The sequence below is a fragment of the Capsicum annuum genome, chromosome 7 (genome assembly GCF_002878395.1).
Source record: "Capsicum annuum cultivar UCD-10X-F1 chromosome 7, UCD10Xv1.1, whole genome shotgun sequence".
NCBI lineage: Eukaryota > Viridiplantae > Streptophyta > Magnoliopsida > Solanales > Solanaceae > Capsicum > Capsicum annuum.
In genome coordinates, this window is record NC_061117.1 from 192,489,201 (window position 1) to 192,511,411 (window position 22,211).

At 32.0% G+C, this 22,211-nt stretch overlaps 1 protein-coding gene and 1 long non-coding RNA gene across 3 annotated transcripts; one reads left to right on the forward strand and one right to left on the reverse strand.

Annotated features, from left to right (window-relative positions):
• Positions 1–287: 287 nt before the first annotated feature.
• Positions 288–7,671, reverse strand: LOC107877236 (uncharacterized GPI-anchored protein At1g61900). 2 transcript variants are annotated; one of them, XM_016723926.2, is made up of 8 exons: positions 7,534–7,671; positions 6,228–6,413; positions 5,239–5,820; positions 4,702–4,947; positions 4,551–4,562; positions 3,849–3,992; positions 3,649–3,699; positions 288–611 (listed from the first exon to the last, which is right to left on the reverse strand). In XM_016723926.2, exons 1-8 carry the CDS (start codon positions 7,604–7,606, stop codon positions 541–543), a joined length of 1,365 nt encoding a protein of 454 aa, XP_016579412.1. In that variant the 5' UTR covers positions 7,607–7,671; the 3' UTR covers positions 288–540. The 2 variants fall into 2 exon arrangements, with proteins under 2 accessions (XP_016579412.1, XP_016579414.1); XM_016723928.2 differs by lacking the exon at positions 7,534–7,671 and adding an exon at positions 7,197–7,341.
• An 8,329-nt stretch (positions 7,672–16,000) lies between these two features.
• On the forward strand, positions 16,001–21,804 carry LOC107878226. The gene is made up of 4 exons (XR_007043057.1): positions 16,001–16,747; positions 18,800–20,294; positions 21,145–21,232; positions 21,312–21,804. It is a non-coding gene; the product is annotated as an uncharacterized LOC107878226 (long non-coding RNA).
• Positions 21,805–22,211: the final 407 nt, after the last annotated feature.

A 22,211-nucleotide genomic window follows, 5' to 3' on the forward strand; every position in this document is an offset into this window, starting at 1 on the left:
AAAAGTAATATGATAAATTATGTTTAAAAAATAACGTAAAGAAACGAAATCTTGAAAGGAGGTCTCTAAAAGTACTCCTAAATATTTTATTTTTTTTGTAGTATACATGGTTGCGCTATTTGATATTTAACATGTTCGTTGATTACCATTTTTATTAAAATTATGGAATTTTAAGTCTTGCTGCTTGACACGATTTTTGTGTCACATGGAGGGTATTTTTCAGACGGAGTATTAAATGATATGTGATTCATAATGTAGTATCAAAAAGAGTTTTAAGGCACTGATCATTAAAATAAGCATATAAACTCTAAATAAACCACGTACATACAATAATCGTCAATCAAAAGATCCTATATACAAATTTTTGTGCAACAAACGAAAGAAAAATACAGAATGCTGAATGATAGAGAAATGATGTTGTAAAAGCTGTAAATATAAGCTATTGTGCTAACACTTTCTTTAGGGGCATACAAATGTTGTCGTCTATGTTACTCCTGTATATCATATTGCTTTGATGAAAATTCAAGTGATCCAGATAACTTAAATGAGCAACTGAATGACCACTGTTGAAGCAAAAAGCAAGGCATACACCATATCTTTCATGTTGATTCCTGAAATGCAAGAAAATTTTGCATATTTAAATACAAGTGTATGGTGTAAACAGATTATTGACCCTCAAAGTATGCCATTCTATAATTATCAGCTGTTCCCTCCATTCCTTTTTAGTTGACATATTTTACTTTCGAGAGATAATTTGACTAATTTTTTGAAGCTACATTGAATTAGAATAATCGGAAAAGGATCAGAAATACCCTTCAACTATTGAAATTGGCTCAAAAATACCCTTTATTTACCTATTGGGCCAAAAATACCCCTCCATCCACCTTTGTGGCTCAAATATACCCTCACAATTAACAGAATTTTTTTAAACCATAATTAAAAATCCTATTAAACAAGTAGCAACTTTTTATTGGTTGTAAATTAAATTATGGTTAATTTTCTATTATATTTTTGTCAAATAAAAGTTGCAGGCTTGGCTGGTGTTTCTATGCTATGTTTCACTTCATGTGCCGTTGTCGCCATAATCACAGATATATCTATATGTCTTCTGCTGGTCTCATGAGATTGTATTTTGTTCCGACTACTTAAGTTTCTAACAGATAATGCTTTAATGTTGCTTCTTTCTAACTGGCATGAACAGAAGATAAATAGTGTTTGTTCATCTCTTTTTATGGTTTTGTATTATTTTATAGACACTCTTTATAACGTGTCCTTATTGAATGCTACAGCTGAATTTAAAATTCTGGATTTGAGTGAAAATTTCATGAACTAAACATGGTGGAAGGAACCAATTTAACAATCAGTTGCACCTCTGATGATATTATATAATTGTGTTGATATTGTAAAGTTTGAGTTGTTATGAGATGTCTCTCTGGATGCTCTCAACAAATGTTGGGGGAGCTACAATAAGACTTAACATAAGAGCTGCATTGGGACATACCAGATATTTCTATAAAAAATTGTGACATGATTGAGAGGGGACTTGGCAAAGGTGTTTCAAGATATTGCCTGCCTCCCTTCTAGTTTGGCAATATCATAGTACCTGCTCTTCTCCCTAGACCCCACTTGTGGGATTACACTGGTTATGTTGTTATTGCTGCTCGTATGAGAAATTACATCTATCTTCCTTGTATTGGGTTACGGTAGTCGGTATGTGGACTCCAATTACTACTTCAACCAAGAATACAAGTAGCTTGGCTACTGCATGTTTGGGGGTTGGTGGGGTGGGGGAACTAATCTAACAATGTAGTTCTTTCCTACAATTAGAGTTCCATTCACAAAGGGGGAAAACTTTCTAATTCTCTGTTACCTGATCAAAATATTTTTCAGGTTCTTTTGTACCTTCAGTGTTTGTCAACCTCACACGATAAGTGTTCTGTTCTTGAAATAATGAGTTGGAATCTCATCTTGCTTATTCTATGGCAATTTTCCCTTGATGCAGGCAACTTATGTCTGTCATTATATTCTTGGAGGTAAACTTGATGGTTCTAGCTCAACCAAAAAGGTATTTATGCAGTGATGTTGGAGTTGTCTATTTGATCTGCAGGCTATAGTTGTTGTACTTTGAATTATTACTTATGTTTCCTATGTTTTTGTATAGAAATTTTAATTAATTTAATTTACAACCAATAAAAAGTTGACACTTGTTTAATAGGACTTCTAATTATGGTTTAAAAAAATTCTGTTAACTATAAGGGTATATTTGAGCCACAAAGGTGGATAGAGGGGTATTTTTGGTTCAATAGATAAACGAAGGGTATTCTTGAGCCAATTTCAATAGTTGAAGGATATTTCTGATCCTTTTCTGTAGAATAATTCAACATCTTAAATTTAAAATTAAGATATTTCAAAACTATATAATTAGAAAATTTATGACACCAAAAGAACTGAAATAGATTAGTAATATCTAATTTTATTTGGTCTGAATGTAGATTAGGTGAGTTAATTGATTCAGATATTGGATGCATAATCCCAAAAGAAAAAGTAACTTCTAATTTATTGTTGATGCAACAAAAGATTGTGCTCCCGTTTCATTTTCTTCTTTATTTTTTCCTCGGTCCAATAATACTTGTCCATCAACTAAAAATAAATGTTTAACAATACTTGTCCAATTTAGAAAATCAATAATAATTTATCATTTTCTATTTATTTTACCCTTGTTATTAAATACTATTTATCACTTCATGCATTTTATAAATTAATAAATTTATTATATTCAAAGGGTAATATAGTAAAATTACCTCTATTATTTATTGTGGTTAACATGTGTGTCAAGTTAATCGTGAATAAGTATTGATGGACGGAGAGAGTAGTTCGTTCAGAAAAGAATAACACATATCTATAGTTGGGAACAATCTAAACTTAAGCTTCTCATTTTACCTTCATGAGAAGTTTTTATAAGCTTCTCATTTTACCTTAATGAGAAGTTTTTATAGCCACATAAACTGTTATGACATGTTTAAGATAAAAAATTTTAAGGCAAAAGTCTTTATTTTTTTCATGTCACCTTTTATCTTCTTGTAGCTTCTCTTCAAATTTCAAAAAGGCTCTTTCTTCTTAAATTTGGAGAAATTATAGCTAAGTATTCAGCTTAAAGATGCTGCCCCCTTATAATGAAGAAATTTTGGACTCTTTAATATTTTGGACATCTAGCTCCATTATCTCCTTGAGAAATCTATCAAACATAATTGCAGCCTCATTACACGATTCAATTGCAACAACATTGGCCAATTAAGATCTGTCCATGACCATAAGGATGAACTTAACTAAATTTTCTCTCACCCCTCTAAGATTCGACGTCTCATGATGATGAAATACAAAAGCAATAGGCTAAGAGGCTGTGTTTTTCAGATTATTTCTCCTAATATAATCAGTTTTTACTGTTAAATCAGCTTCACTAATCATATTCATTAGTATCTGAAATATTAACAACGTATTAATTAAGCTAATTGTATGAGAATTGACATCCTAAGTTTATACGAGTTATCGAATTACTTATTTTATAATCAGAAACACATCCTAAACAAATCGGACCATTAGAGTCAGGTTCTTACATAGAGATACAAGGCTCTAACTATTGTGCCATACCTTTACTGAGCTGAGAGGATGTTGCTTTGGGAAGTTCTGGAAGTGCAGCATCTGCAAAATCATTTTATTGTAACTATCCCAATTAAACACACTTTTTTGACTAGGGGATAATCAATAGTAAGATCCTTGCAATTGTAAAAGAAACTAATTTCCCAATTTCTTTCAAAGTTTTCTGAAGGCAAAATGAAAGTTGTACATACTCTTGTTGCAGGTAGAAGAAGCACCAGAATATGCTGAGGACCAAGGAGCTGCCACATTGTCATTAAGATCACAAATGAACCCAATCCCCGAGTTCTGGTCATATGTTAAATCTGTAGGCAAGCTAGGCAAGAGGCATCCAGATTCTACAGTGAATTAAAAACAAATGAATCAGCCAAACATGAGAATGAGTGACACTGAACTGAAAATTAGTTTCTACTCGACGATTGCAATTCTCTAAAAGCATAAATATCATTCAATAGCTGAGCAGAACAAAAATACTAAGGAAATCAGAGAAGTGGCACTCATTCATGTTGCGTATGTCAAACAATGTTGTACGTTGTACCTAATAAAAAGACTAGTATATGATATGCCTCAGTAGGGAAGTGTATATAAGAAATAAAATGTTATGTTATATGCCAAAAAAAATTCCATAATGATATTTAACATATTAAAAAGATCAACTCCAGAATGCTGAAGTTTGTCTGATACTTCTGAAAGATCAATATTAAACAAGCAACCTAAATCAAATCAGATACTTCAACTCTATTTACTTTGATTTGCCTTATACGTTATGAGGCAACATACGATTATGTTACAGAGCGCCATTTCATCGAGTGAATATAGAGAAGCTTGTTGCGAATAAATAAATAAACTATCTATTTGATGCAAAGATAGTCCCATAATACAGAGTAATTCATTACCTTTTTCATCCACTGGTGCATCAGTATATGCAAATGAAATCCGGAGTTCCGCGTAATAAGAACAAATTGAACACCCAAACAATGTCAATAATCTAACCAGTACCAAGAGAAGATAATTGCAGGCTGAAAAAAATGCAGCAAAAGAACTGACCTTGAAGAGAAAAATCCTTGAGGTTTACATGGCAAAGGTCAAAAATATTACTAGTGATATTTGCTTCTTGCAACTTCTTGCCAAGCAATGTAGCACAATTAAAAGCTTGGAGATTTGTGACGAAGCTCTGCTGTTGCAAGCGCGACAAGTAACTATTCATTGCATTGCAGCAGGATGTTGGATTACTTGCTACTTCTCCACATTCTTTGGAAATGTTCTTCAAGTCCGGAAACACCAATGGACATGCTATTTGTTCAGAAAGAAGAATGAACCTAAATTAATCATCGCAAATATCTATGTCAAACTTAAATATGACATGTTATGCGTTGGATGAGTCGCAACTTTTATAGGACAAAGTAAAATTATGAAAGTATCACATTTTCTCATGCCAGATGACAAAAAAAGAGTAGACTTCTAAGATTCAACTTGTAGCTTCTAGTTTTCAATAATTCGATAGGTGTTTTAGAGAGGCAAGATCCAAAAGAGCCCAACATTATGATATTTTTATTGTTGTTCCCTCTACTTTCCTGCACTTACATTTGTTTATATCGCAGCTTGAAAGCACTCTGATGATTCTATTAGCTGAAGAAGGATCGTACTTGCTGGCCATCCATCGTACTATAATGCTCTTACAGTCACTTATGACAGTTGATTTCTCTAGCAAGACAGGGGCACCACTAAAAGCTAAAACTTCTGCTGCAGCAGATATAGCATTCTGACAAACTTGGTTACAGCACTCAATAGTTGGATCTATTTTTTCACAAGAAGCCAGCAAAGACGATGCATTTAAACTGTTTCCAACTTCATTAACATCTATAACAGGACAAGAGGATTCTGTAAGATTGGATGGATCCACGGAACAAATCTCAAGAAGTTTCTCGCTGGCACCTTGACTTTTTAGAATTTGTTCAACATCAGAAAGGCAGTGCCTAGCATGAGTCAGATTCAGCGCAAGACTTTGTGACTGACTACTAGCCTGCCCTACAAGAACCGCTAGGCTGGCATCAAATTGAGGGCAACATACCACATTGGCGAGATATGGAGCAAGCGAAGACCAGCAATCTGTTGATGTTGTTCTCAAAATACTATCTGCAGCAGAAAAATTGAATGCACAATGTCCTGAAAAGTTAAAAGGCAGCATTCATCAGTGAGCAGCTTATATCAACTCACTGAAATTTATTCGTACTTGGTAGAACAATCCCTGTGATGTATTAGAAGTTCATTATCACTACAACAACATACCCAGTGTTATCCCACAAGTGGGGTCTGGGGAGAATAGTGTGTACGCAAACCTTACCTCTTCTTTAAAAAGGAGGAGAAATTGTTTCTGAAGTTCATTATCACTATAGTCTATAAGCCTAAATTTATGGACAAGCTATTAAGCAAAGCTGAACAAGTCAGGAAGGACCTTAAATTAGCATTTCATTTGCCAACTAAATCCTGTCCACATGATTTCTTGTTTTTGTAAGGTTTTATTCGTTGATTTTGAGCACGAAATGTTTTCAAAATGTTGTTGTTCTGAGTACCTGATAACTTTGGTACACCAGTGTAGGTATATGGCATCAATGGTGAAGGTGCTTGCAAAAGAAACATATCTTCCGGAGCAATGCTAGGAGAGCTGTTTGGAGAGGCATCATTATTGCTTCTACTTAATATGTAAGGGTCCAGAATATCACTATCTATAGTGCATAGAGATCCATGAAATCCTGAAACTGAGACACAGTTCATAATGATCACATAAATGATTGCACATCAAGAAATTAAAATGGAATCCAAAAGGTTGAGATTTTTTTAGTGATCCACATTAGGTTTCTTTTTTGACGTGAATGCCATCAATGTGTTGGTGTCTTAAATATTAACAACTTGCTTATGCACAAATGCTATTAATGCACCAAATGTTGAAGAGGCCTGCATTATCAGTTACTAACCACAATTTGTCTGTTAACTGTCAAGAGATTCCTCGCTTGGGGCGGAAGAAGCAATGTTACTCTATCATAATCAGACTGATTATCCAATGATAATGAGGAGCAACTGATAAACGTTGTAGTGACAATGTAGAGCCAGAGCAAAACATATGAGATTTGTTTGCTGAACTCATCTTGATTTAGCGTAAACCTTATTTGCAACAGATAGAAAATCCTAATTCCAATTTGGGAAATATGATCTAATTGTGAATTGACAAATCAAGTAAAAAACAATGCAGCTGAACATGACGAAAACAATAAAGCAATAATACTAAGCATGCTCCTTTATCTCAGTCACTAATTCCAAATATATAATCAAGAAAGCGCCAGATGATGTAAATTAAAGTATACAATGTCCATTTCAACACTTTTAGTCCTAATTAATTATGATTGGCTGATGACTCTAGAAAGATTATACCGGCTTAAAAATTCGTGTAAGGTACAATTCATTACATTTCATCACAACAATTTCCTCCTTAATTGTAGAAGTAATAAAGCAATCAAACAATGACGACGTTGAAAAACACTTACAGAAAAGTAACACAAGAGAGACTTGAAGCAGGAGAATTTGAGTTTTTTTGCTCATTTTTCAAGTTTTGATCATTGACATTAATGGCAAAGTAAGAATGCTTGGTGTATATAAACACTAAACATTTACAATGTATTTGAATGGTTAATTCTACACCTATTGGTACATATAGATGTATTTAATTAGTATGTGTAATTAATTAAGCATAGGTGTTTGTCATCTGCGCATTATGAGGAATTGTGAATACAGCTACGTAAAAGAGTGGACTTTCTGAATAGTTCACACAGAGTGTAGAAGATCAGCTGGCCGTGCTCTCGCTTTCGAAAGAAGAATACTCACGTGCCAGCAATGCGATAGAAGGTAGCTTAAACTGATTGGGTTGCTTCAAGAGAAGTGGCGGTGTTTCCTCCATTGCATTTTCCACTTACTGCCAATACCGTCCCCTGCGCTGCGCGTGAGAGGAGACGTAACTCTACTTACTAATCAATGTATATTTCTCTCCCTTTTGTTTTTTTACAAAGATATTCTCATCTATTGAAAATACAATAAAACTTTAATTCCACAGTTTAATTATAGAAAATCTTGATATTTTGAATGATTATTAAAAATTTCAATTTTGGATTTGTTGAGATACATAATTATCTCCCAATACATCCAGCAAATATACATTTTTTCCTTTATAAAGATACATAATCATCTCTCGATACATTTTTTTTTATTTTGAGTCTATCAAGATACATAATTAGCTCCCAATACATCCAACAAGATACATAATTTGTTGGAGTTTTTGTAATTACTTTGTAAGAGTGAAAATTTATGTAAATAGGGTAGATTAAGGTGTGTGTTTATGTTATTTTTTATTTTGATCCTCTATCCCAATTTATGTGATATTGTTCTTTTTACTCAATTTAAAAAGAATTGACTTATTTCTATATAAAATAATTGAATTTTGAACCTTTATGATTCATAACCGCACAAAATATCTACAACAATATAGAGTATATTCCACAAGTGGGTATGAGGAGTATGGCATGTACAGTCTTTCCCTATCTTGAGAACAGAGGTAGAGAGGTTATATCTAAAAGACCCTCAACTCAAGTTAAGATATCAAAAATCAAATATATAAAGCAAATACAAAAAAATTATATTGAAAATAATGAAGAGAATCATAGCAATCACAAATTGATAATTGAAGCTAAAAGACAATAATACTAAATTCAAAACAATAAAGATAATGGAACAGTAACAGTAACAATATTAACAAGGAAACTAGATAACACTCAACTATTCATAATCCTGGACCTCCATATCTTTCTAACTAGAATCGTGTGTTTGGTACGATATAGATGTGCCACGTCTATCTTCACCTCTCTTCATATATATCACAGCAAACCTCTCACGCCTCCTTTCTAGTAGGGGTGTCAATGATTTTTGAAAAACTGACTAAATCGATCGAACCGAATTATCCCAAATCGATTTTTAGGGTTTTTAAAAGCAAAACTAATGATTTTTATATAAACTTAGAAAATTATTATGCTACTCCAATCGAAAATAAATTAGTTCTAGCATATCAACTCTTGAATTGTAACTACTAAGCTACAAGGTTTTGGGTAACAACTTACAAGTTATTAGATAATTTTCATCTCTTATGATTTAAATTTCTCTTATTGGATACCTAAATTAAGTAGATTTCGTTCTTGAGTTTCATCTTTATTGATTTCTTCAGGATCGTGTTAACTAAATTATATTTTATCTTTACCTAATATTGTTTTACACTACTATAAAATAATGAGATAAATCTCTATTCTTGTTTTCTTATATGTTTTCTTGATTCATCATATCCCCTTTTAAACAATTGAAGCGTCCAGATATTTTTGTCAAAGTCATATGCAAGTATACATGGTAGAATATTCTATCTTTTATGTATTTTAAAATAAAAAACACTAAAAAGTAACCAAACTATACCGATGTCAAAGAGAAACTGAGATGATAGGACGATTTTCAAAAGTTTGGTTTTGGTTATATAAAATAAAATAACCAAAAAATTAGTATGGTATAAGTTTTATAAAATAACTGCCTGAACCGTGCCATTGACAAACCCACTCACTAGGACATCTATGCATCTCCACTTCATATGACCTAATCATCTCACTCTCTGTTACGATGCAAAAATTAATGATTATGATGACACTTGTCGCGGCAAACTTTGATAAATAAATCTATCACACAAACTGATACAAAAAGAGAAATAACACCAATACCCAAGACAGGGCTCCTAGAACGCAGTCGTACCATACAATTGTAATGAAAGTGGAAAGACATAACCAAAGATATCAAATCATAATATCAAAATCTAGCATCACAGTGCAAGAACATAACTAGTACAACTCGAGATCAAAATACATAAGATATCCGAAACTGGAACAACTTTGTCTTTGAATACAATAAAGGCATAGGCTAAGTAAAGAAAGGTAGTAGTCATCTCCGGAAGCAAAAATCCATCTGCTACCTCGAATAGCTCCAAAATTCACCTGAATGAACCACCGTGAGGCGCACTCGAACCAGGATCTCTATCGAAAGGGCATAGTGGGGCGAGTATGGTCCACTTGTACTCAGTAGGTATCATAGATCGACCGAGCAAAGTAGAAAATAAATCATACAAAATACACGCTAAGGACACGTCACCTGCAACTAGAAAATGTTCCAAATGGTAGCTCACACTGTCTCTACTAACAGCTCTAATATCTACACATATAATAACACAATTAGAGAAAAAAAGAATAATATATATAATCACATTGAACACAAGTAAAGAAAAATAGAAAAAATGGATAAATAATAAAGTCATGGCAGAAAATACAATCACACATGACGCAACATATGAAATACAATGAAGATGACGATGATGATGATGATGATGATCATAATGTAATGCACGAAGTTGTCGCACAACCTCTATATACACCTCCAAAGTAGGACCCATAGGGGTTCGTCAATCCGTATACAATCCATATCCAAAATCATATTCATATCTCCTCTCCAACACATCATTCGATAGAGGGTTTTAAGATGTAATATTTTCTATCAGAAAAAGCCAGTGTTTTCAGTATTTCCAAGATGGTATCAATGTTACATGAATGTATATGATATGAGGATGTAATGCTCGCAATCAACCAAAATGAGAATTTCCATATCCAACCATTATATCAATCAAGTGAGCCAAAATCCACTCACTAATCTAAACACCCATGAATCCAACATAGTCCATATCCCAATAGAGTAAAATACACCATTGATATAATATTAGGCTTTTTCATTAAACAAAATACAATTAATGTCACGTATACAAAGCCAACAATATCATATAGGACCCACCACGGTCACACATAGCAAATAATATTTCAAAATAACTAAATACATCAATATATCAGCCCCCACTCGAGCACAACAATATAGCCATTTTCATAATTAGTTCTCACACCTTTAACATGCTTTTGTATCAACATTAACTACTCAGCCTAGTCTGAAGAAAGTTAAGTCATAACCTATCTTGAATGTCAAACATCAGTCCAGAAGTCTTCAATCTGAAGCCTCACTTCTCACGAACGGGTTCAGAATCAACTAAAACATGAAAATATAGAATTTATGCGTCAAAATAAAGTCAACGATACCCATTGTCTATTTTCAAGTTGGGGTAAAAATAGACTCCCAAAATAGATTTTTAAAAAAGAAGGGCAAAATCATAATTTTATTTTTGAAACATGTTATCCATATTTTAGGAGTTACAGCTAAAAACTCAAGTGAAAATTAGTTTAAAACGAGTCCCAAATCATTGAAAAACCATTTCCATGCTTTACCAATAAAAATTCCCAAAATCCATTTTAAAAATTAAGAATTGGAGTTGTTTTTAAGATGAATTTGAGAGAAAAGTTATATTTATAAGATTAGAAACTTACCCAAGTGAAAACGGGTTGAAAACAGGAGTTTGAATTGAAGAAATATAAATTTTAGGTCTTTCGGCCAAAATCCTCAATTTTCACTTTTTAATCCGCGTTTAAAATAAGAATTAAGGGATAAGCTTAAAGAAAAAGCAGTTGAAATAGGTATTATGAAGCTTACCCAATCTTAGAAACGGAAGAAATTGCTCAAAATCTCAAAATCCTAAGCTCCAAGTCTCAAAAATGATGAAAAATGATGAAAACAAGGTATATATAGGACCTAGGCATCGCCTATGCGACCAGATGTCGCGTACGCGATACCTGGCCTGATGGCGGGTATCCTATCGCGACTTGGTCCTCACGTATGCTTGACTCACAATCGTGGTCAAGAAGTCGTGTATGCGACACTCGCGCTTGATCTGCTGAGTCGCGTATGCGACCAGTCACTCGCGGGTGCGATGGCAGCAATACCTGTTGGACACTTGGAGAATTTCAAGTCTCCACAAACCCCTCGTGATTCATTCGAAACCCGATGAATGCAAATGAACTATACTACCCTATCAAATTTGATGCTCTAAACTCAATGGCGATATCAGATTTTTTGAAAAAATATTATTTTCACAAAATTAACCCCAAAACTCAATTTCATAATTTTTCAAACGGAGGATCAAAATAAGATTTAAAAGCCATAAAAGCACGCAACCATATTAACACCCTAAAATCAATATTTTGTTATTCGATGCACAAATCAATAAATATTGACAGAAGTCAACTATAAGGCTCTCAAAGCCACCAAAAATCACAATTTCATATATCATACCGAAATGCATAGAGAACCATGTCAATCATCCCCACACCCCAAAAATACCACAAAACAATCATGGGGAGAGGTAAAATAGTTAAATCACACAAAATATATATTTCACATAATTCATCAAAATTTGAGTCGTTACACTCTCACCTCTCTTATCTTAACCACCGTGGAAGCCAACCCCGCCATGTCCTAAATGTCTTTGTTCTAATTTTGTCTCTCCTAGTATGTTCATTCTCCCATCTAAGCATTCTTATTTCTGTACTTTCATCTTTTGAACTTGTTACTTCTTGGCTGACCAATACTCTACTCAATACTATTAGAGTTTTTGCCTTGATTTTCTTATCAAAATTGAGTTTAATATTTTATTAAAAGAAAATAAAAGTAATACCATAATTACTTTTACTTTTTCTAAAAGGAAAATATAGAACTCTTCCATATTTGGATAACATCCTTCTTTAAGGAAAGGTTTTGAACCTCTATAAATAGAAGACACATCTTTTCATACCATAACACAATAACATCCACAATGTAGTTCTTAGAGGGCCTTGTTCAGGGGAGAAATTTCTCTCAGTAGGTTTTATATTTTTTTCAATATTAATTTTTAATATGTAGGTCATTTGACCAAACTATATATAATATGTTATTCTTTGTCGTCTGAATTATCGCCTCTATGATTTGCAGACTATTATCTTTTGCATGACACCCTCTCGATTTTGAATCCAACAAGTACTATCAGATTTTATGATTCAATGATCCAATGGTTTGATAAAACAAAATTAAAGATAGATCCAAGGCGGTTTCAGATCAAACTACAATCAGTTTGATGATTATGTAGATTTTGTCCAGCTACATGTGGAGAAAAAGTTTCAACCATATATTCAACATTCTTATTGTTGCCTTTTTAAAAATAAAAATAAAATATTAATTTTTAACTCATTTTTAAATATGATATTTTAGATCTTATTTTTAACCATGACAAGCTGCAGTAATGAAGATGACGTGATGATGTGAAGAACGAAGACCATGCATACGAAGAAGTCAGATCAAGTTATGTCAAGAAAATCAAGTCAGGAAGGGGAGATTTGGGTTTTGTCCTAATTTTCTTATTAAATTTGAATAGTAATTTTCTGTTGAAAGAAAATAAAAGTAATACCATAATGACTTTTACTTTTTCTAAAAGGAAAATATAAAACTCTTTCATATTTGGTTTCATATTTGGTTAATCTCTTTTTTGGAGGGAAGGTCTTGTACCTCTATAAATTGAAGACACATCTTCTTAGATCATAACATAATAGTATCCACAATATAGTCCTTAAAAAGTCTTGTTTAGAGGGAGATTTCTCTCGATAGGTTTAATGTTTTTCATATTAGTTTTTAATATGTAGGTTGTTTGAACAAATCATATCTATAATTTATTTTCAGTATGTTTTTCTTTGTCGTCTGAACTATAGTCTCTATGGTTTACAAACTATTAGCTTCTACATGACGCCCTCTCGATTTCGAACCTAACACATACCACATAATTGGTATGACCATCACTTCACAAAACTTATCTTTAAGACTTAGTGGCACATTTTTATCGCATTAATATCTGTGGTTATTTTAGATCACAAATTTCAAAGTTTCTCATATTCTTAATTTTATATTGAATCAAATACCTTCACATAATTGCGATGAAGGGAATATATATTTGGTTTTTGATCTAAAGATGCCCTTCATTGGAAATTGGATAAAAATGCCCTTGTTATTAGTAATTGATCCAACTATTGCTTCGTTAACGAACCTTCAAGTTTATGTACACTCAAGTGGCCTAGGCAGGTTTGATTTTCGTATTGAACATTTAAGGACCAAAAATGATACTCTTGCACGCAAACAGGGATGGAACCTTTAGGAGTTTGGAGCCTAAATGACAAGTTTTCAGTCAAAATTTCAAAAGGGCACATCAAAATGGAAAATTTTCAAAACGGGATAAGATAAATACTTTGTCCATTAAAAAGTTAACGGTGTTAGTCTACATGTTAAAGTGTAAGGTAAAATGGTAATTTTATCTTATAAGATAAATGGAGTCACTTGTCTTATCATTTGACTGAAAAAGTTGGTGAGAATTGAAAATTTAATGACATTAATGTACTCCCTTCGTACATCTTTATTTATCCAATTTTCTACTTGAGAATGTCCAACAATGCATGTTTAGTTTATAAAATTAATGGATAATTTATTTACTTTTACCTATTTTATCCTTGGTATTAAATACAATACACCACTCATTGTATTTTTCAAAGTAAAAAATTTATTATATGCAAAGGGTGATGCAGTAAAATCAACCATCTATTTATTATTTCTTAAGACATATATCAAGTCAAATGTGAACAAGTATTTATGGACGGAGGAACTATTTAGTGATGAATTTATTTTAAATGCACTGCATTACAAGGTAAAATGTGTCCCTTACCTTACAAGGTAAAAAATGTGTTCTTTACCTTATTAATTTTCTTTTATATACCACCCATTCATTTCATTCATTTATTCACATTACCAGTTTCACTCTATTCATCTATATTATTTTGGTGTTTGTTTTTGTTCAAAGTCTATTTCATTAAAAAAAAATCACTTTAAGGTACACTTTAATCACCTTTTTATATACTTTTTTTCAATACCTAACAAACAAGTATGTAGAATAATATTATTAATTATTTTTGTAGCTTACTAATTTATCAAATATTGTTGTTATCATATCAAATTGTTAAGCCTAAACCAACGTTAAGTCAGTATTGTCATACATGTGTAAAAAACTTGTCCTTTAGTTGCATGCACGGGTAAAATAATACTTTGTATGAAACCCATATCAAAACTAATTTTAATTTTCTTTCTGTATAGATATGGAATATAAATACTTTGTGCATCCAGAACCATCAAAGTATGACGTATATATCATGCAAAGTAAGCATCGGTTCATGCTATTTGAAAAGGCACATTCAAAGGAGAAAAGATATGTTTGATAGTGCGGCGTGATGATAATGATTTTTGACAATATGTTAAAAATCATTCGTTCCATCACCCGTCTTCTTAATTATTTTTGTGATTTTAGGGGCATTATAGATGTTGGATTTGTTTCCTGTGATTATTCCCTTATTACTCACTGGTTGAAAGTTGGCGACCATAAACGCATACCTTGCATTTGAGAATGGGTGAAGCGACTATAACCTTACAAGATATGAAACTCATGTTTATAATGGTCGTAGATGGAACTCTTATTCTTCATCCAGGCGCTGCTCAGATGTTACCTATTAGCAGGCAATAAATGTTTGTCAAATTAACAGGATGAATACTTGATCTAGATTTTTTCGAAAGAAACGGAATTTCTTTAATGAGATTAGAGGAATACATGAAAAATCTAAATGAAATAACTGATAAAACTGAGGAAAAAGAGGTGCAATGAAGAGTTAGCTTGTATCTTTTTTGGTTGTGGGGTGGAACAGTATTCCCTGACAAATTTGAAAATAAATTTAGTATAGACTTTTTGATTGACATGTGTGACTTATCCGCAATGTCAACACGGGCTTGAGGAGCCGCTACGCTATCGTACCTGTTGACACCCAATTTTGACACTCCTTAATTTCTCGATGCTTAAGATTTTTTGGATATTTTTCAATTACATTTTCCTTATTTTTTACATTAATAGTTTGAAAAATAATATTTTTTCTTATCTTTGCATCTTATAAATTCGATCAAAAATAAATAAATAAATTCAAATTTTCATTTCGATTCCTTTCTAAAATATATATATATATACATACATACATACATATATATATATATATATATATATATATATATATATATATGTTAGCATATTAACATAATCTTTGGTATATTATCATATTTTTTTGAAATTTACTCTATTTTATTTATTTAATTTTGAATTATAACTAAATATATTTTAAATATAACACGCACATGTGTATATGTATCTATATGCGTGGAAATTATATGCTTATATATACGTTTGTGGGAAAACTAATTAGAACAAAATAAGCATCGTTAAATTAGTTAAGTGAAATTAATTTGAAAAAAAATAGATTAATTAACTTATCCGGTAAGATCTTTACCTAGTTTTAGCCCTTAAAATCTAATCAAGATCAACCCAAAGACCTTTATTAACCGAGCCCAATCAAATATACCCCAAACCCGGCCCAAATATCCTATTAGCCTAATGAGCCCAAGGGCCGCTCTTCTCTTTCTCTCCAACATTGAACATCAACCAACAACCCAACCAGACTAGCCAAACACACTCTTCCATGTCTGCAATCCGTTCAACCCTCAAAACCATCGGACAAATAGAAAAACCCATTAATTTGATATCTCTTTTCGTCTGCTCTCTCTGTTTTTGGTCTCAATCAATATCACCTGTCCTCCCATCACCCTTTGTTAAAGCAAATGCTTTGTAATTTCATCAAAAGATGGAAAAATTCAAAGACCCATCAGTTTCAAGGTATTTTTTCTTTGATTCGACGGCTGCCCAGCATAAACCGATAGGTCCAAAGGGCTTTCCCAAGAATTCAAATTTTGAGTTCTTGGGAACCTGAGAACCGTTGCAATCTCCTCAAATTTGGCTATAAAATGAGTCATTGGGCTCCTATATTTATCAGCAAGATAGGAATCATCAACAATTATCACTAGTTAGTTGCTAAATATCAAGAAACTCATAATTTTCCTTATTATTTTCCTCGCTCCCTTTCCGAGTCCAAAGTCTGAGTTCTAATCTCCGACGAGGAAAAACTAATTCGCTGCTCCACAAAAGGTAATCATATTCACCTTTCATTTCGGTTTGGTTCCTAGAAATAAAATAGAGTCGTTCAATAGTCTTTGTGCTTTGTCGAAATTCTACCTATTTGGATGTGTTGTTTTTTCATTGTTTCCTGTAGTTCCAATCTGTAAAGTAAAATGGTTAACGATAACTGATAATATTTGTAGAAACTACTTTGGTGAATAAGTTTGTCGTTCACGTCATTATGTTTTGAAGTCTGTCGGATCCTGTTATGCCTGTTCTTGTTCTAAAATCTCTGTCAAGAGGTTTTAAAAAATAAAGTTGAACGTTTAGGTAGATGGGATCACTTTGATATGCTTTAAGGATTTGTATGTAAATAAAAGGTTCTTTTACTGGCTACCCATCAACGCATCTGAAAAATTAGTTTATATTCAGTTTATTTGAAAGTCATTACTGGACGATTTCATTAATCCAAAATCGGTAAAGTATCTTTTTTAAATTTTAGCTATGTCGAAAGGGTGAAGTTGTAAGTCTAAATTTGATTGCGATGTTCTGTTTCAAATTCTTAAAATTGACTAAGACACATTTTTGGATAATCTACAGCCCTGAATTTAGCTTAGCAGGTGCATAGAATTTGGTGAAACCAAGGCTTTTTACTTGTTTTTGTTTGTTAATAGGTATATATAAGTAGAACCAAAAGTGTTAACTCGATAATGTCTTTTTCTCCTCACAATTACAAATAATAAGTTGTGTGCAGTAGGTTTCTTCCTATGATTGCTGCTATGTACTCAAATATTTTGCCGTCTGAATTGAGTGTGTTGTCCCTCATAATTAAGAGGCTTACGAAGTGAGCAATTAGGAATCTTTTTTTATAGTAATCTAAAAACTACGTGAAATCGTGAACTGTATGTACTATCTGGTGATTAGATTTTAATTTGATAATCTTCGTTGTCAGCAAGACTAATATCAAATTTAGAACACATTTGCATTTCAGCTTACCTTAATGATTCTTAGCGATTTTGTTCTTGCAGTAAACAATGCTTTTGATCCACAAATCATGTTTTAAGATCATGTGTTGATGCCTAACGTCTCTTTTTGGAAATTAACTCATTCTTTCCATCTTTATAGTATATAAAACATGCCCATAGAGGTTTGTTTAGAAGGTCGTTAGCCATACTGTTTGGACATTACTTAATTAATCTTTAGTTACATACTGAACCATGTTTTCAGATTTTCATCAGTCTCCCATGTAAAGGTGTTCTGTTTAGACTTTGTGGTTAATGGGTTTGTTTTAAAAATTTTCTTTGTTCATGCTGATAGTAAATAGAGATGAGTACATTTCAGCTTCGCGATTAGTCACCTTAGGACCCGTCGAATCCTTGACCTAGGCCAAAAATGTGTGTCAAAGCACGGTATAAAGAGCTTCTTTTTGAGATTTTTTTTCGTTGACTGTGAATTTCCATCTTTTTTACTTTTTTTGTGTTAGCATTTGTTTAAAAAACCAGATTTGGAGTTCGCGAAAGTTCATATATATAGCTATCATAGTTAAGAAGTACTCTTGATAAAAATATGAACATCACATCTGCTATAGAAATTATATTGTTAGTAATTCTTTTAGTAGTACAATGACTAAATAATTTAGAGTATTTAGGTTGGTTTGCTGAAAGACACAGAGTGTTGGTCAAACTTAATCTCCCTGTGTTTGCTCAACTTATATCTTTAATATTCTTGTTGGAGAGAAATCTTTAGTATGCTCTTAGTTGTTTAATATACCTAGAACTGCTAAATGGGTGCTTTCTTTAAAAACTATTTTATGGGTATTTATCATATTTGTTGGAAGCTATGAACCGTTCTATGCCTACATGATATATGAAAGTCATGTTGATTAAGTTATATTTCTCCAAGCAATCTTTCTTCAGTTGTTTTTTTTTTTTTTTTTTGGAGAACATGATGTTAAGAATTAATTTGTCAATGGTGTAAAGAGAATTTTATTAATGACCATCAACTTGTGTTGCACATTGTCATTGATTTTAATTATACACATACTTCTAATCCTTTTCTTTCTTACTTCACATGTACGCTCAGGAGTGTGCTTGGAGTTTCATGGCTCGACTCCATTTCTGTCCAAAGCAGAGAAGCGACCAAATATCTCATTATACATTTCCGTCTAGCAGTCTAGTGTCTCTTTCTCTCTTTTCAATATTTATTCTTCTTTTATACACACTCATTATTTTTTTCGTTTAATATTTTGCATATTATTATTTAAAATTTTATATTTTGTATGTCTTATTTGAATTAATGTGAATCTTTAAATGTGATAGCATCTTAATTACTCACTTCTCAGCTCTTAGGTTTTAAATTTAGCATTAATCGCTAGACTTAGGTATTTAATTTAATGTCCTTTCAAGTTTTAAAATTCGGTAGTTAAGGCATGCCTTTTTAGAATAATTGACCGAGTTGTTAGAATCCTTTAATGCTTCTTTAACATAAAATAGTAGCCTATCCATAGAACCAAGTTAGTTTTCACTAATTAATAGTATCGAAATAGTTAAAAGATGTAATTTTTGTGGTAGATGGGCTTATTGTCGTTGAACTCGGAAATCGGCCTTAATAATTTTAGATATAGTAAATCAACTTTATTTTTCATCAATTTCAAATAAAAGATGACAATTTGCCAAACCGACTTCGCAAGGCCCCTTTTTAGGATTTCAAATGACAAGAAAAAATATTTTATTTTTTTATTTATTTTAATCGTATTGTGATAAATAATAATTTTTCAAGTTGTTGTACATTTAAATAACTATAAATTTTTTTTAGCTATCCTGGATAATTTTTAAAAAGTTGATTTTATGAGGAGGTTCATTTAAAGTTTTTTTTCTGATCTTTTCTTATAAATAATTAGTTTGTTTATTTAATAAGATGTATATTTTTGTAATGCCTTATGTCTTTCTTAATAACATTTGATTTTCATATCTAACCTAAGTTTGGCCGGTTAACCGTAGTCAGCGGATCTTTTAGGGTGTCTAATCCCTTCCCTTTAGGATAATTAGAACTCTTACCTAGAATCGTAGGATAAGCAGACCTTAAAATGAAGTCTTTATTTCTTTTAATCACATAGTTTATAATAGGTGTCCTAATTCATCGTAGAACTAATTTGGTGTCGACTTCCTTAAATTTAATTAGGAGTTTTCCAATATGTTGTACACTATTTTGGCCTCGTGTTAAAATGGGGTATAACAGTACCTCTATTTTTGTTTATGTCGTGTGTCGATGGAAAAGTCGCGCCGCATTAGTGATTTTATTTCGTTATTGAAAGTATGGAAACTTTATAGTATTTTTTTCTATTTTGAATTACTTCATTTTACTATGATGATAACTATTGTTGATTATATTTTTATAGGTATGGGCATGGGAGCATATAATCCCATTACAACCACTTTCGCTGCCTCAGTGCGAGAAAAATCCAGAGGTTCCGACCGCATATGCACGTAAATGGTCTCGAGGTAGAACTCATCAAAATGAGGCTCGTAGTGTGCTATTCATAATAAGAGATGTATTCGACAACCTTACTGAGAAGCAGGTGTTTTTTATATTATCATATCATTTTTTTCCTTAATTTGTTTTGTTTGTAATAATATAACGCAATGCTCCACCAACTAAATAAAGCTCATATATATAAGAGTGGTGAAATTCTAAATTTTTATAACAAATAAAATATTAACTATTATACTTTGGAGAGTCATGTCCATACACTATGTAGTAACTTTCGCTATAAAACGTAGACCCTGCTATATATAATTTTTATTATTGCTAAAGAGATATTTCACAATCATATTATATTTCTTTATAAGTAATGGTAGTTGGCATTAATATCATCCACTTTATAGTAGATTTTTTAAAATACATATTTGGGGTTAGTGTTGAATTCTTAACATCATCCACTTCATTGAAGGTAGTCCTAATAATGTTGAATTTTATAGCAAAAATTTACACGTATGTAGTTCAAATTCTGTATTTATATTTTTAAAAATTCTATATTAAATGTTATGAGTTGTTACCAATTAAACCAGTAAAGGTGAAGTAAACATATACATGTTGTTTACTAAACAAAGCAAAAATTAGATAAATTTTTTGTGACACATTAATCATAATATTTTTATTATTTTGTAGTTAATTTGACAGCCATATTCTGAGTAACTTAATAATGAGTTGTTAGAATGGTGTCGTCGAGGACGTGTTATTTGGATGGCTAAAGTTTCACTTATTTGTGGAATTAATTATGAATGATACATATTTGATTGTGTTAACCGAAACGGAACAAAAATGGAATGAGTGCTATGACAGTAGTGTTCACCCCAATTACATGGTCAACCAAGAAGATTGCAATCAATGATTTTTCTATCATTCATGCTTTATAATTGTCCCCACAGCTAATTTCCTTGACGAGAGGCTGAGGAAAATTCAACACATATTGCTCAAGTTGGATACCAATCAATTGCACACAAACATGAAACATTGGTATTACATTTTTTAAATATTTGTTAATACATATCAATGATATTTTAGCAACTAATGTATTAATTTTAATTTTTTTTAGGTTAGAGGACATATAAGGTCATATCAAATTGCTCAAAGTCTTGTGAATAATCAATCAGAAGAGGTGAAGCAAATCGTAACGCAATTTGCATCGATTTTCCTAGAGTCAATGACTGTTGTTGCTTTAGGAATACGTTTGACTTTTCATTAAGATTACACACCGCCAAATGAATATGAACAGCTGCCACCAGTTCAAGCTCGTCAACGATCAGCTGCACCAAGAGAGAGAGTCTGTCGAGGTGGTGAGAGGGATGGACGACAACGGAACGAAGTTCATGTTGAACATAACTTAGTTGATAAAGAAAATTCGAGTGATCATGGGGTACAATATGAAAGTAATTTCAATCTATCACTAGCTACAACTAATGTTGAGCCATATTACCCCACATATGACTATGTTGGAGCCTCGACTAGTGGGATAAATTATTCTCATGAACAAAGTTCTGATTTTGTAACTTCACTTGTTGGAATAAGTGGCTTAAGCCAATTTAACGGATACTTTTCTAATGTTCATCCCACAACGCGTCAATTTTCATTGCATAACTCTCCTTTCACTGCAAGATTAAATTTTTCTGAGGTAAGTGTACGACACTATTACTATATTATATTTATGTTACCTTTATAATGAATAGTATATTAATAATTTATTATGTTATTACAAGAATCAATGTCCCATGAACCCAATGTTGTTGAAGAGTCTTCCCAGACATTTGTATGGTGTTATTTTCTTGATTTACATACTTTTTAAGTTAATGATTTTAAAATTTTAATATATTAATAAATAAAAATTTTGTAGGACTTAAATCAACAGTTTCGTATTTCAGAAAATTTTGCATTCAAGAACAAGCTCCCGATAGAAGACGTTAAGAATTTATTTGCTTTGTAATTTTACTTTTGAATA